The sequence below is a fragment of the Arachis hypogaea genome, chromosome 14 (assembly GCF_003086295.3).
Source record: "Arachis hypogaea cultivar Tifrunner chromosome 14, arahy.Tifrunner.gnm2.J5K5, whole genome shotgun sequence".
In the NCBI taxonomy this organism is placed as follows: Eukaryota; Viridiplantae; Streptophyta; class Magnoliopsida; order Fabales; family Fabaceae; genus Arachis; species Arachis hypogaea.
In genome coordinates this window covers 106,732,538-106,747,616 of record NC_092049.1, presented here as the reverse complement: position 1 = coordinate 106,747,616, position 15,079 = coordinate 106,732,538, and the positions used below count along the sequence as shown (strand labels likewise).

Genomic DNA, 15,079 nt, shown 5'->3' with positions numbered 1-15,079 from the left:
ACTTCATCAAGAGATGCTGGGATGAGATTGGCTCTGAATTCACGGCGGCAGTGATGGGGTTTTTCCAGATGGCCAGGTTACCGGCGGATGCCAATATCACTTGGGTGGCGCTAGCACCTAAGTTCATGGGTGCAAAGGAGATTAAAGATTTGCGACCTATCAGTATGGTGGGGTGTATGTATAAGGTTATTTCGAAGGTGCTAGTTAGGAGGATGAGATCAGTGATGCCAGCATTAGTAGGAGAGACCCAGAGTGCGTTTGTACAGGGAAGGAAAATTCATGACGGGGCGCTTATTGCGTGTGAAACAGTTAGTTGGCTCAAACTGAGGAAAAAGGAGGCTGCACTAATTAAGCTTGACTTCCAAAAGGCTTATGACAGGGTTAAGTGGAGCTTTGTGAACACTGTGCTGCAGAAAATGGGATTTGGGCATAAATGGAGAGCATGGGTGATGGAGTGTGTAGCCACTGCGTCTATGTCGGTGCTGATAAATGGCTCGCCATCTAAGCCTTTCAACATGGAAAGAGGTTTGAGACAAGGTGACCCACTGTCTCCATTTTTGTTTGTATTAGTGGTGGATGTGCTGCATCGAATGATAGGCGAGGCAGTGAGGAATGGTCGTATATCACCGCTGCTGGTTGGTAGAGACAGTATACCTTTGTCACACCTTCAGTTTGCTGATGACACTATCCTCTTCTGCCCACCAAAGGAGGAGACTATAAGGAATTACAAGAGGCTTATGCGATTCTTCGAGTTGATGTCAGGCCTGAGTATCAATTTTGATAAGTCCAGCCTGATTCCAATTAATTGTGAGGAGCAATGGGTCGAGCGTATGTGTAACCTGCTGGGTTGTAAGGGGGATGTCCTTCCAGTTAAATACCTTAGAATATCTCTAGGAGCTAATCCGAGGTTGGTGAAGACATGGAAGCCTATCATAGACAAGGTGGAGGAAAAACTCAGCTTGTGGAAGGCCAAGGTGCTGAACAAATCTGGGAAGTTGGTACTTATCAAATCTGTGTTGAACAGTCTGCCAATATACTATTTGAGCTTGTTCAAGATGCTGAAAGCGGTGGCTGAGAAATTGATTTCACTACAGAGAAGATTCCTGTGGAGCTCAGAAGAGGGTAGGACTGGTATGGCATTAATAAGGTGGGAAGTGGTGCAGGCGCCGAAGAAACTAGGTGGACTGGGAGTAGGGAACGCTATGGTTCGCAACACAGCGCTGTTGTTCAAGTGGTGGTGGCGATTTGCAAAGGAAGATTGCCCCTTGTGGAAAAAAGTCGTAGCTTCTTGTCATAATCTAAACCCCAATGAGCCTCTGTGGACTCAAGAACCGCCTACTAGAGGAGGACCATGGAAGGATATTTGCCAGTTACACATCCTGAACCAACATTTAAGGGATAAGATGGTTGCAGGCCTGTCCATGGTGGTTGGGAATGGGTGTCAGACACGTTTTTGGGAGGATACATGGGTGCTTGGTGGATCTCTGAAGAACCGATTCCCGAGGCTTTTCTCTGTTTCAAACCAGTGTGGATCCGTTATAGGGGACTGTGGTTTTTGGGATGGGCTTGAGTGGATTTGGAACTTCCAATGGAGGCGAGAGCTCTTCCAATGGGAGTTGGAACTACTGAGTGCATTACACGAGGTTTTGAGACCTGTGAACTTAATTCATAACAGAGAGGACATAGTGGTGTGGAAATATGATAGGCGAGGTATTTTTACAACTAACTCATTTGTACAGGTGATGCAGGAAGAATTGATCCCAGAGGAGGTAATCAGTTACAGCTTCACCAGGACTATTTGGAAGGGGCTGGTCCCGCCTAGAGTGGAGCTGTTTGTCTGGTTTGCTCTGATAGGAAGAGTGAATACAAAGGACAGGTTGAGCCAGTTTGGAATCATCAGTCATGAAGATGTTACTTGTGTTCTCTGTAACAACGGGGTGGAGGATGTACATCACTTGTTTCTAGGATGCATATTTGCATGGCAGGTGTGGAGTGCTTGGATTTCAGCTTTTGGCCAACGGTGGTCTTACCCAGGATCGATGAAAGAACACTTTCTTAGTTGGACAGAAGAACCGAGGAGGATGGAAGAGCGTAATCACCGGTTGAGGTGCTTTTGCGCGATCGTCTGGAACTTATGGTTGGAAAGAAATAGACGGATTTTTCAGCACACAAGCAAAGGAGTTGAAGAAATCATCAACATGTCTTCGAGTAGTACTAACGAGTGGAGCGGTGGGGATCCCTTTAGTTGTTGATGGCTATGCCGGAGATGACATGGGGTCGGATTTGTGTTGTTATATTTGGTAGGTCCTTTTGTTTTTTTTTAGTTTATGTAACTTGGTTGGTCGCTCCACTTCTATTGTGTTGAGCTGTTTGATTTCAAAAAAAAAGATGAAATGGTATCATGGGCTTTTGGTTGTTCGAATTATGGGCTATCACTACAAAAAAAAGGTCTATGGTCACGGTAAGCTAGTGAAAAGGGTGACCATAGGTCTATGGTCACGGTTTTTGACCTATGGTCACGATCTTTTCGCCGTGACCTATTCTTTCGTGGCCATAGACCTATGGTCACGGTTCCGTGACCATAGCCTCTATAGTCACCTCTTCTCAAAACCGTGACCATAGCCTTATCTATGGTCACGGTTTTGGCCGTGACCATAGCCTCTATGGTCACTCCACCTAAAACCGTGACCATAGCCTCTATGGTCACCCCTCCTAAAAACCGTGACCATAACCTTATCTATGGTCACAGTTTTAGCCGTGACCATAGCCCCTATGGTCACCCCTCCTTAAACCGTGACCATAGCGTCTATGGTCACCCGCCTTAAAACCGTGACCGTAACCTTATCTATAGTCACTGTTTTCACCGTGGCCATAGCTTATCTATGGTCACCCCTCCTTAAAACCGTGGCCATAACTTATCTATGGTAACCTGTTTTATTTTATGAATATTTTTAAAACATAATCACATTCCAAAATGATGATAATCACAAAATAAATCTAAGAATGAGAAATTCAATAAATGTAAATCATAAAAGTTTCATTAAAAAGTAGATATCCACAATGGGGAGAAGAATAAACGCTAGCTTAATAGAAAATAAAACAGGGCCCATTATAGCTAGCTATCCTACTATGGGCTGCACACTGCAGTTGGGCCCGCTTGGCTCATCTGGATCAACGCAGAGGGGTGCTGGGGCAGGCAAACTGGGCGCAGAAGCGGGTCGGGTGGAATATCTTGCCTTGAAGAGTGCTGTAACCAAACGAGCAGTCGACCCATCCAGCGTGCATCACAAGGAGTAAGCTTGACTGAAGGAGGGGGCGTTGTGTTGTCCTAGGTTGCACGAGCACGGCGAACTGGCGCAGGGAATCAATGGCTGAACCGCGGGAGTCATGGGCTCGAAAATTGTGGGACAGTGGTGACTGGCGTGCCAGCCTGGGCGCCGGTCAAGGATGGTGGATGCTGTGACACGGGGGTGGTTGGGAGTGTTGTTGCGGCGGCGGTTCCTGAAGAGTCGGACGATGGAAGGTCTGGAGGGTTTGAGGGGGCTGACAACTTAGGGTTCCGGACGGAAAATGGCTATGGTGACAATGGAGTTGTGGGTGGTAAAAATGGTGGAAGTGGGGAGCTTAATGACGATGGAAATTTTGGGGATGTTGATGGGTATAATGATTCAAATGAGGATAACAACACTGTAAGTGAAACTGAAGACAAGAACTGGGCAAACAATAAACTTGAGGATGTTGATGCTGTAAAGGTAAGTGACGAATCGAAGGTATGTCAGAGAACGATGGTGAAGGGGGGAGATGGAGTTGGAAGTACTCAAATAGGGAAAGTCGGAGATGAAAACGACGGGGATATGGGTGACAATCAGAGTGCAACCTTTGAAGAGCAAATGCTGGAAAACAAGAGGACATGAGAAATAGCAGTGGAGTCCGGTGCAGTTTTGTACAATGAAGAAGACGATATCATGGCTATCCTCCAAGCACAAAATGAAAAATTGCTCGGAAAAGAAGGCTGGCGAAACAAAAGGAGAAGGCAAGACGATGCAGACCTAAGAATTAAAATAAGGTGTGTAACAATCTTTTAAAATGATCTTTAGTTCCTGGAATGTTAGGGGGTTGAGGGGGCATGGGAAGTTGAGAATGATTAAGGACTTAAAGCAAAAATATAGATTGAATATGTTAGGTTTGATTGAGACCAAAAGACATGTAGTAACAAAATTTGATGTAGCTAGAATTTGGGGGTGTGATAGCGCAGGATGGGAATATGTTGAATCTGATGGTGCATCGGGTGGTTTGTTGATAATATGGGATGAAACGATCTTTAAAATGAGTAATTTCTATAAAGGGCAGAGGTGGTTGTGTGTGGAAGGGGTCATATTAAAGAATAGTTTTAACTGTGCTTTTTTCCTGGTTTATGGTGTTCATACTAGAGATGAAAAACTTGTTGTGTGGGAGGAGTTGAGCTATACAGCTGGATTATGCCAGGTCCCATGTTGCTTCATGGGAGACTTTAACGAGATTGTTCATGTAGAGGAAAGAAAAGGTACTACTAGCTTAACAATATTTGTGGAAGAATTCAAGAATTTGATACAGGATATGCACTTGGTGGACTTAGCGCTCAATGACTGTAAGTTCACTTGGTTTAGAGGTTGTTCATGCAGTCGGATTGATAGAGTTCTACTCATTCTGGAATGGGTTGAGGAATTCCCAGAGGTTCGCTTGAGAGGAGGACCAAGAGGGTTGTCAGACTATTGCCCGATGATAGTGGAAGATACTAGGTGGAGATGTGGACCTAGACCGTTCCGGAGCCTTGACTCATGGTTCACACATGAAGGCTTTTTGAGAATGGTTAAAGAGGAATGGAGGGGGTTAGGGGAGATACAGTTCACAGATAAATTGAAGGCCTTGACGGTTGGGGAGATGGCACAGGGATAACTTTGGCGACATGAATAAGAAAATTATGAAGTTTGAGGAAGAGATCAAGAAGGTAGATGACATGGTTAGCAATGGGTGTATGATGGAACGATTGAGGCAAGAAGAAAGGCGTTAGTGATCTGTTGTCAGAAGTGGTATGTGAGAAAAGAACTGCATTGAAAACAGATGTCGAGATCCCTTCTCGTGAAGGACATGGACAAAAACACCAGGTACTTCCACAACATAGCTTCAACAAGAAGGAGGAATAACAAGATTGATGCGTTGGTTATTAATGGAAGGGTGGTAAGAAATCAAGCTAGAATAAAAGTAGCTGTAAGAGAGTTTTACAAGAAATTATATCATCAGGAGGAGTCTCCTACAGTGGAGTTCAGGGATGGGCTGGTAGATATGATAGCTGAAGAACATGCTGCGAGTTTAGAGGTGTTGCCGTCGGTGGCGGAGATCAGAGAGGCAGTGTGGGACTGTGAATCATCAAGGGTGCTTGGAAGTGACGGGTACAATATGAATTTTATTAAGAAGTGCTGGGACGAGATTGGGGCTGAGTTCACAGCAGCTGTGATGGGGTTCTTTTAGACATCCAGGTTACCGACAGACTCTAATATCACATGGGTTGCACTAGCACCAAAGTTCATTGAGGCTAAGGAAATTAAGGATTTGCGACCAATTAGCATGGTTGGTTGTGTATACAAGGTGATTGGTAAAGAGGATGAGATCAGTCATGCCAGGTCTAGTTGGAGAGACTCAAAGTGCATTTGTCAAGGGGCGAAAAATACATGATGGAGCTCTTATTGCATGTGAAACTGTACACTGGATTAAAATAAGAAAAAAGGAAGTAGCAATAATCAAACTGGACTTCCAAAAGGCTTATGATAGGGTCAAGTGGAGGTTTGTGGACATGGTTATGCAGAAAATGGATTTTGGACAAAGGTGGAGGGAGTGGGTTATGGAGTGTGTAGGCACATCTTCTATGTCGGTGATGATAAATGGCTCACCAACAAAGCCATTTAAGATGGAAAGAAGTCTGAGATAAGGTAATCCTCTATCTCCATTCTTGTTCGTACTAGTTGTTGATGTCCTGCATAGAATGATTGGAGAGGCAGCTAGAAATGGCCGTATATCTCCTTTATCTGTTGGGAGAGATAATATTGAATTGTCACATCTCCAATTTGCCGATGACACAGTGTTATTCTGCCCGCCGGAGGAGGAGACTATCAAGAACTACAAGAGGCTCCTACGATGTTTCGAGTTGATGTCGGGACTGAGTATAAATTTTGATAAATCCAGCTTGATCCCAATCATTTGTAAACAACTGTGGGTTCGAAGGATGTGCAGCTTGCTGGGGTGCAAGGAAGCTAGTTTGCCAGTTAGATACCTTGGAATTCCTCTAGGAGCTAACCCGCGATTGTTCATGACTTGGAAGCCAGTTATAGATAAAGTGGAGGAGAAGCTCAGCTCATGGAAATCGAAGGTCCTAAACAAAGCAGGGAAGTTGGTGCTCATCAAAGTAGTTTTAAATAGCTTGCCAGTTTATTATTTAAGCTTATATAAGATGCCGAAGGTAGTGGCAGAGAAAATGATTTCGTTACAGAGAAGGTTTTTATGGAGTAAGGAGGATGGAAGGCATAGTATGACCTTGGTAAGATAGGAAGTGGTCCAAGCTCCAAAGAAGCTACGGGGTTAGGAGTCGGAAATGTGATGGTTCATAACAATGCGCTCTTGTTTAAGTGGTGGTGGAGGTTTTCAAAGGAGGATTGTCCTTTGTGGAAGAAGGTGGTATGCTCTTGTAATAACCTCTCCCCTAATGAACTGTTGTCTACCCAGGCTCTCCTTACTAGAGGGGTCTATGGAAGGATATTTGCCAATTACAGATTAAGGAGCAAGGTATAAGAGACAAGATCATAACTGGCTTATTTATGGAGGTTGGTGATGGTAGAAGAACTCTTTTTTGGAAAGATGTTTGGCTATGTTGTGGTCCTCTAAAGGACAGGTTTCCAAGGCACTTCTTAGTTTCAATTTATAAAGGCTCTGTCATAGGGGCGTGTGGGTTCTAGGATGGCTTAGAGTGGATATGGAACTTCCAATTGAGGCGTGAGTTATTCTAATGGGAGTTGGAACTTGTGAATCAGCTACACGACACTTTGAGGCCGGTTAAACTAGCTGCTGATAGAGAGGATAGAGTTGTTTGGAAGTATGACAGACAAGGTGTTTTTCCTACTAAATTTTTTGTGCAGATGCTATAGGCGGAAACGCTTCCGGATGACGTAACCAGCTATAGTTTTACTAAGACTCTTTGGAAAGGGTTAGTCCCTCCAAGAGTAGAGCTGTTTGCCTAGTTTGTCTTGTTAGGCAGGGTGAATACAAAGAAAAGATTGGGTTGACTCGAAATTATTAATCTTGGTGATAACTTGTGTGTATTATGTAATAAGGATGTTGAATATGTTCACCACTTGTTTTTTGGCTGTGAATTTACTTGGCAGGTGTGGTGTGCTTGGTTATCTGATTTTGGCAGACAATAGTCTTGTCCAGGTTCTTTAAAGGAACGCTTTCAAAGCAGGACAGGTGTTACAAGTAGGAAGGAGGAGCGTAAAAAATGGTTCATAAGTTTCTTCTCGGTTTGTATGGAACGTCAGGTTGGAAAGGAAGAGGAGGTTGTTTCAGAACATATGAAAAGGTGCTAAAGAAATCTTCAACATGACTATACTTCACTACAAGGAGTGGAGGTACAAGGATCCCATTTGTTGTTGATGGCAATGCCGGAGATGACATTAGGATAAGCTGTTGACGTTAGAATTACTAGGTGTCTAAAGTTATGCTGTGTTTATGTTCTAGCTTTCTCGCTCTACTTTTGTGTTGAGCTTCTTTCGTTTAAAAAAAAATTGGATTATATGAACTTTGCTATACTGCATTTTAATGGCACTTCGAGATATGAAATGTTTCACTTCTTACTCTATTCTCTTATTTATTTATTTTTTGAAAGCAATTCTCTTATTTATTAAATGTATATAAAAATGAATAATATTACACATCCAAGTCTTTTTGTTAATTAAATCTAATTAAGTTGGTCTAACATAACAAAAATCAGCTATAGCTAGTATTATTCCAAGTCTTATTGTGTAATTTGGTTAGACTTAGTTTATAGAAAAATTTAGATGTGTAGCATTACTCAAAGCAATTGTTTTAGAGACCATATATAATGAGAAGTATTTTAGACCAGAAAATTATACACCACTTGTTCATACCCTGGGTCAAGCTGTCCGACCCGGGATGTTTAGCGACAAGGCGACCGACCTCTTCAGGTCCGACTATCCGACCTCTTCTCAAAGAGATCGGCCAAATTGCCAGGTGGTGCACGAAATTGTGATACATATCCATGGCTTCAAAGGCCTGGTACTCTGATCTAGTTTTATTGTCTGTCACAACTTCGATACAACTAACCAGCAAGTGCACTGGGTCGTCCAAGTAATACCTTACGTGAGTAAGGGTCGAATCCCACGGAGATTGTTAGTATGAAGCAAGCTATGGTCACCTTGTAAATCTCAGTCAGGCAGATATAAAGTGATAATGGTGTTTTCGAATATTATATAATAAAATAGGGATAGAGATACTTATGTAAATCATTGGTAGGAATTTCAGATAAGCGAATGGAGATGCTTTTCGTTCCTCTGAACCTCTACTTTCCTGCTATCTTCATCCAATCAGTCTTACTCCTTTCCATGGCTGGCTTTATGTGATACATCACCAATGTCAATGGCTACTTTCGGTCGTCTCTCGGGAAAATGATCCAATGCCCTGTCACGGCACGGCTAATCGTCTGGAGGCATCACCCTTGCCAATGGCTTCATCTTATCCTCTCAGTGAATAATATGCTCACGCACCCTGTCACGGCATGGCTATTCATCTGTCGGTTCTCGATCATGCTGGAATAGGATTTACTATCCTTTTGCGTCTGTCACTAACGCCCTGCAATCGCGAGTTAGGAGCTCGTCACAGTCATTCAATCATTGAATCCTACTCGGAATACCACAGACAAGGTTTAGACCTTCCGGATTCTCTTGAATTCCGCCATCATTCTAGCTTACGCCACGAAGATTCTGGTTAGGAGATCTAAGAGATACTCATTCTAGCTTATTTCATGTAGAACAGAAGTGTTTGTCAGGCACGCGTTCATAAGGGAGAAGGATGATGAGCGTCACACATAATCATCACCTTCATCACGTTCTTGGGTGTGAATGGATATCTTAGAAGAGAAATAAGAAGAATTGAATAGAAAACAGTAGTACTTTGCATTAATCTTTGAGGAACAGCAGAGCTCTACACCTTAATCTATGGAGTGTAGAAACTCTACCGTTGAAAATACATAAGTGAAGGTCCAGGCATGGCCGAGATGGCCAGCCCCCTAAAACGTGATCAAAGGATCATAAGGTAATCCAAAGATGCCTAATACAATAGTAATAGGTCCTATTTATAATAAACTAGCTACTAGGGTTTACATGAGTAAGTAATTGATGCATAAATCCACTTCCGGGGCCCACTTGGTGTGTGTTTGGGCTGAGCTTAAGTGTAGCACGTGCAGAGGCCATTTGTGGAGTTGAACGCCAGTTTTTGTGCCAGTTTGGGCGTTCAACTCTGGTTTTGGATCCTTTTCTGGCGCTGGACGCCAGATTTGGGCAGAGAGCTGGCGTTGAACGCCAGTTTACGTTGTCTATTCTTGGCCAAAGTATGGACTATTATATATTGCTGGAAAGCCCTGGATGTCTACTTTCCAACGCAATTGGAAGCGCGCTATTTCGAGTTCTATAGCTCCAGAAAATCCACTTTGAGTGCAGGGAGGTCAGAATCCAACAGCATCAGCAGTCCTTTTTCAACCTCTGAATCTGATTTCTGCTCAAGTCCCTCAATTTCAGCCAGAAAATACCTGAAATCACAGAAAAACACACAAACTCATAGTAAAGTCCAGAAATGTGAATTTAACACAAAATCTATTAAAAACATCCCTAAAAGTAACTAGATCCTACTAAAAACATACTAAAAACAATGTCAAAAAGCGTATAAATTATCCGCTCATCACCAGGAAAGCCCAGTAAAGGGCCCAAATAGAGGAACACGACCCATATCCAAAGGCAGTCCAAGCCTATAGAGATAAAGGCAGTTCTCTTAAAGATAAGCTGACCTCACCCAAAGATAAGATAAGATAAGATAACTAACTTATCTTACCTAAGAAGGTCAACCCACGACCATTATAAATACACTGGAGCACCTAGGTATAACTCATACTCTGATTCTACAAAAAAACCTGCTTAATACCCTTGCTAACTTAAGCATCGGAGTCCCTTGCAGGTACCCCCCACCCTCCGATGGCGAAGGATCAGCAGTGCAGCCAAGCTCAACAAGTCGGATACGATAGCTCCGGCCTCCACTTACAGTAGGACCCATCATCTCCGATCAGCATAGAAGATTTCGACCGAGATCGATCTACAGTTTCAGGTAACCCTCGGAACATTGGCGCCGTTGCCGGGGACCTGGAAGTCATCCCATCACCATGGCGGACGACCATGACAACAACCACGATTCGGATCTGGAAGATAGAACGCCGCATAAGAACGCAGACACTACACCAAACGATATTCCTCAACCTAATAAAAACAACGATTCATCGACTGTGGGAGCCATGGAGGCACTTCAAGATCACTTAAAACAACTTAAAAAAGAAGCCCAACATCAGCGAGAAGCTGGGAAGGATCTACAAAGGGAGATAAGGCGATGCCGAGAATTAGAAGATAAACTTCTAAAACTTGAAGCCAATCTCAAAACCAAAGCTACTCGATCCATCCAGGAGGACAGCTCTTGCAAGGATCAAGATCCATTCACTAGGGAGATCATGAAGACCAAAATCCCTAAAGACTTTAAACTCTCGGATATGCCTTTATATGATGGCACTACAGATCCCGGTCATCATCTCAGCAATTTCAGAAGTAGAATGTACCTCACCGACGCCTCAGATGCAGTTTGCTGCAAAGCCTTTCCGACTACCTTAACAAAGACAGCAATCAGATGGTTCGACAATCTACCTCCTAGGTCCATCTCGAGCTTCGACGACTTAGCTAAGAAATTTCTGGCCAAATTCTCCATCCAAAAAGATAAGGCTAAGCACGCCCCAAGTCTATTAGGAATCAAACAAGGAGATCGGGAAAGTCTTCGTAACTACATGGAAAGATTCAAAAAAACATGCCTGGACATACAAAGCCTACCAACAGAGGCCGCCATTATGGGCATCATCAATGGCTTACGAGAGGGACCTTTTAGCCAATCTATATCGAAAAAACACCCCGAATCTCTGAACAAAGTACAAGAACGAGCAGAGAAGTACATCAACATGGAGGAAAACTCCCGACTAGGAGAGACCTCAAAATCCGGGTTCACCTACCCCTCCCGGGATAAGGAATCCAGAAAGAAGGAAGATCGACATGGGGAGAAAATAAAAAAATATCACAATTACACCCCTCTTCGGGTGTCCCTTGTGGATGTCTACAGAGAAGTCTGCCACATTGAAAAAAATACCCACAGCTCAACCACTCAAAGGCAAAAAATGAGGAGGAAATCGGATTGAATATTGCGAATACTATCGAATCCGTGGGCATTCTACCAACGAATGTTTTGACTTAAAGAACGTCATAGAAAAACTAGTAAGAGAAGGAAAATTAGATCGGTACCTGGCCACCCGAGACGGTGAACAAAGAAAAAGAAGAAGGGACGAAGATGTCAGACGAACCGAGCGATCACCTCGTACACCAGAAAGACATGTCCACATGATACACGGTGGATTTGCGGGAGGAGGAATCTCCAAATCATCTCGCAAAAGATATCTTAAAGAAGTATATCATGTCGAGGGGAAGGAGGAAGCACCCGACATCCCCGCAATTACTTTCACCAAAGTGGACGCAGCCGGTATCATCTCAGGACATGACGATCCCATGGTCATCACTATTATATTGGCAAACGCAAATCTCCACCGCACATTAATAGACCAAGGGAGCTCCACCGACATCTTGTTCAAAACTGCCTTCGACAAGCTCGGCCTGGAAGAAAAAGAACTTAGAGCATACCCAAACAACCTGTTCAGACTGGGAGACACCCCAGTTCAACCACTTGGATACATCTCACTACACACAACCTTCGGAAAAGGAAACCAGTCAAGAACACTCAAGATAGACTACATCGTGGTCGACGTGAGTTCAGCCTACAACGCCTTAATAGGCCGGACAACATTGAATCAGCTTGGCGCAATAGTCTCGACTCCACATCTGTGCATGAAATTCCCAACTACAGAAGGGATAGCTACAATAAAAGCAGACCAAAAGATGGCGCGCCGCTGTTACAACGAAAGTCTAAACCTCAGAGGAAGAGGAGAAGAATTCCACACAATCGAACTCGGTGGAGTTTAGACGCGGGAAGAACTCCACCCACAACTTGAAGGTGAAATAGAGAAAGTCCAGATCGGAGACATCCCGGACAAAACAACCAATATTAGTTCGAGCCTAAAAGGAGACATAAAAGAATCACTCGTACAGTTCTTATGAGATAATGTCGACCTCTTTGCATGAAAGGCTGCAGACATGCTAGGCATAGACCCCAAATTAATGTGCCACAAGTTGGCGGTCTACCCAGGATCTCGGCCGGTACAACAGAGACGAAGAAAGCTCGGACCAGAACGATCCCAAGCTGTGGAAGAGCAAGTACAAGCTTTACTAGAGGCAAGATTCATAAGAGAAGTCAAGTACCCGTTATGGCTAGTGATAAACCACTATTTTATGGTTTATCTTGTGCTCAATTGAGTGGATTTTATCAACTCTTTACCCACTTATTCATACTATTTGCATGGTTTTACTTTTTTCTTCCTGATTTTGTGCTATGATTGAAAACATGCTTCCTTGGCCTTATATTTGCTAATATTAATCCTCTCTTATTACCATTAGATGCCTTGATATGTGTGTTAAGTGTTTTCAGAGATTACAGGGTAGGAATAGCTTGGAGGATGGAAAGGAAGCATGCGAAAGTGGAAGGAATACAAGAAGTTGAAGGAACTGCAAAGCTGTCAGCCTGACCCTCTCGCACTAAAACAGTCATAACTTGAGCTACAGAGATCCAAACGACGCGGTTCTAGTTGCGTTGGAAAGCTAACGTTCAGGGCTTAAATTTGATATATAATATGCCATAGTTTCCCTGATGCTAGGCGATGCGAACGCGTGCTCCACACGGACGCGTCGCAGTGCCGAAAATCAGTGTGGTAGATTTCTTCTCCAGCAATTTCTGGGCTATTTTTGACCCAATTTGCGGCCCAGAAAACACAGATTAAAGGCTATAAAGTGGGAGAATCCATTCATTCATAATAATAAGCTCATAATACACAATTTTAGGATTTAGATGTTGTTTTTAGAGAGAGAGGTTCTCTCCTCTCTCTTAGGATTTAGGATTAGGATTCCTTTTAATTTTATTGCTTCAATACCAGGTCCAATATTTTCCTTTAATTAATGTCTCTCTTCTATTTTTAATTATTCCAATTCTCTTACTTGTTAATGTTCCAATTTAGCTTATGAACCTTCCCATGTTAAGATTTGAATGTTTTATTTAATATATTTTGAGGTATTTCAGTTTATGATTGTTTTATTCTATTTATGAATGCTTTTAATTTAATTTAGATATTTTCTTCCTTTTGGCTTTGGTTAAGTAATTGGTAACACTTGAATTGTCAAACTCAGCAGTGGTTGAAATTGGCAGATTCCTAATTGATCTAGATCGCTCTAAAGCTAGTCTTCCCACAGGGATTGACTAGGACTTGAGGATCAAGCTAATTAGTCCACTTGACTTAACTAAGTGGGATTAAAACCCAATTCTCATAACATCTGATAAGGATAACTAGGATAGAAATTCCAAATTCTTATACCTTGCCAAGAGATTTTATTATTATTAATTTATTTTTCTTGTCATTTAAATTACTTGCTCCTTATTTCAAAAACCCCCAATTTACAAAACTCATAACCAATAATAAGAACATACCTCCCTGCAATTCCTTGAGAAGACGACCCGAGGTTTGAATACTTCAGTTATCAATTTTAAAGGGGTTTGTTACTTGTGACAACCAAAACGTTTGTAAGAAAGGACTTTTGTTGGTTTAGAAGCTATACCTGCAACGAGGATTTATCTGCTAATTTCTAGACCACGCAAAAGTTCTCTCTTCAAAATGGCGCCGTTGCCAGGGAATTGCAAACGTGTGCCTTATTATTGGTTATTGTAAATATTTGCTTTTTGCTTGTTTATTTGTTTTTATTTTTGTTTTTATTTTTGCTTTTTTGTAAATTAAGAGGTTATTAGTTTTTATTTAGTTATAAAAAAATTTCAGATTTTTATTTTAAAATTTTTATCTTATCTTATCTTATTTCAAAAATAAAATTTCAAAATCTAAATTTAAAAATTTTCAAAATTCAAATTTAAAAATTTTCAAATTTTAAATTTCAAAATTCAAAAATTTAAAATTCAAATTTCAAAATTCAAATTTCAAAATTTCAAATTTCAAAATTTAATTTTCAAATTCAAAATTTAAATAACCTTTTAATTTAAATTTGTTTTTATGTTCGTTTTAATTTTTATTTGCTATTATGAGATCTCACCCCTCTCGCTTTGAGTTTGGTCCCAATGTTGTTGCAAGGAATGAAAATTATAACAGGAACATGCATCAAGGTCAAAACAATCAGAGATGGAGGGAGCCACGAGGATCTGATCAAGAGCCATTCTAGGGAGTGTACCAAGATGATGAATATGGTGGACCCCCTTGTAATTACCAACAAGGCCCACCATATGATTATGAACCCCCTCCACAACATGACTTTGGACCACCATACTCACAAGCCCCTTTCCACCATTCACCTCCATATGACCCTAACTCGTATCCACCATACCAACCACCTTATGAGCCAAATAAACCATACATAGAACCACCCCAATACCAACCCAATTACTCCCAAGAACCACCACCTCAATATTCACCATCTCCATATCCTTACCAAGAAGAACCACATTCTTATTATGAACCCTCTCTCCCAATCAATGAACCCTCATATCCACCCCAATCTCCAATAAATGACAACCT

General features: G+C 42.1%; 1 protein-coding gene across 1 annotated transcript; it reads left to right on the top strand.

Annotated features, from left to right (window-relative positions):
- The first annotated feature begins 4,086 nt into the window (after positions 1-4,086).
- Positions 4,087-4,935, top strand: LOC140178656 (uncharacterized). Its single transcript, XM_072215866.1, has one exon. The coding sequence runs from the start codon at positions 4,087-4,089 to the stop codon at positions 4,933-4,935; it is 849 nt and encodes a 282-aa protein (XP_072071967.1).
- The last annotated feature ends 10,144 nt before the right edge of the window (positions 4,936-15,079 follow it).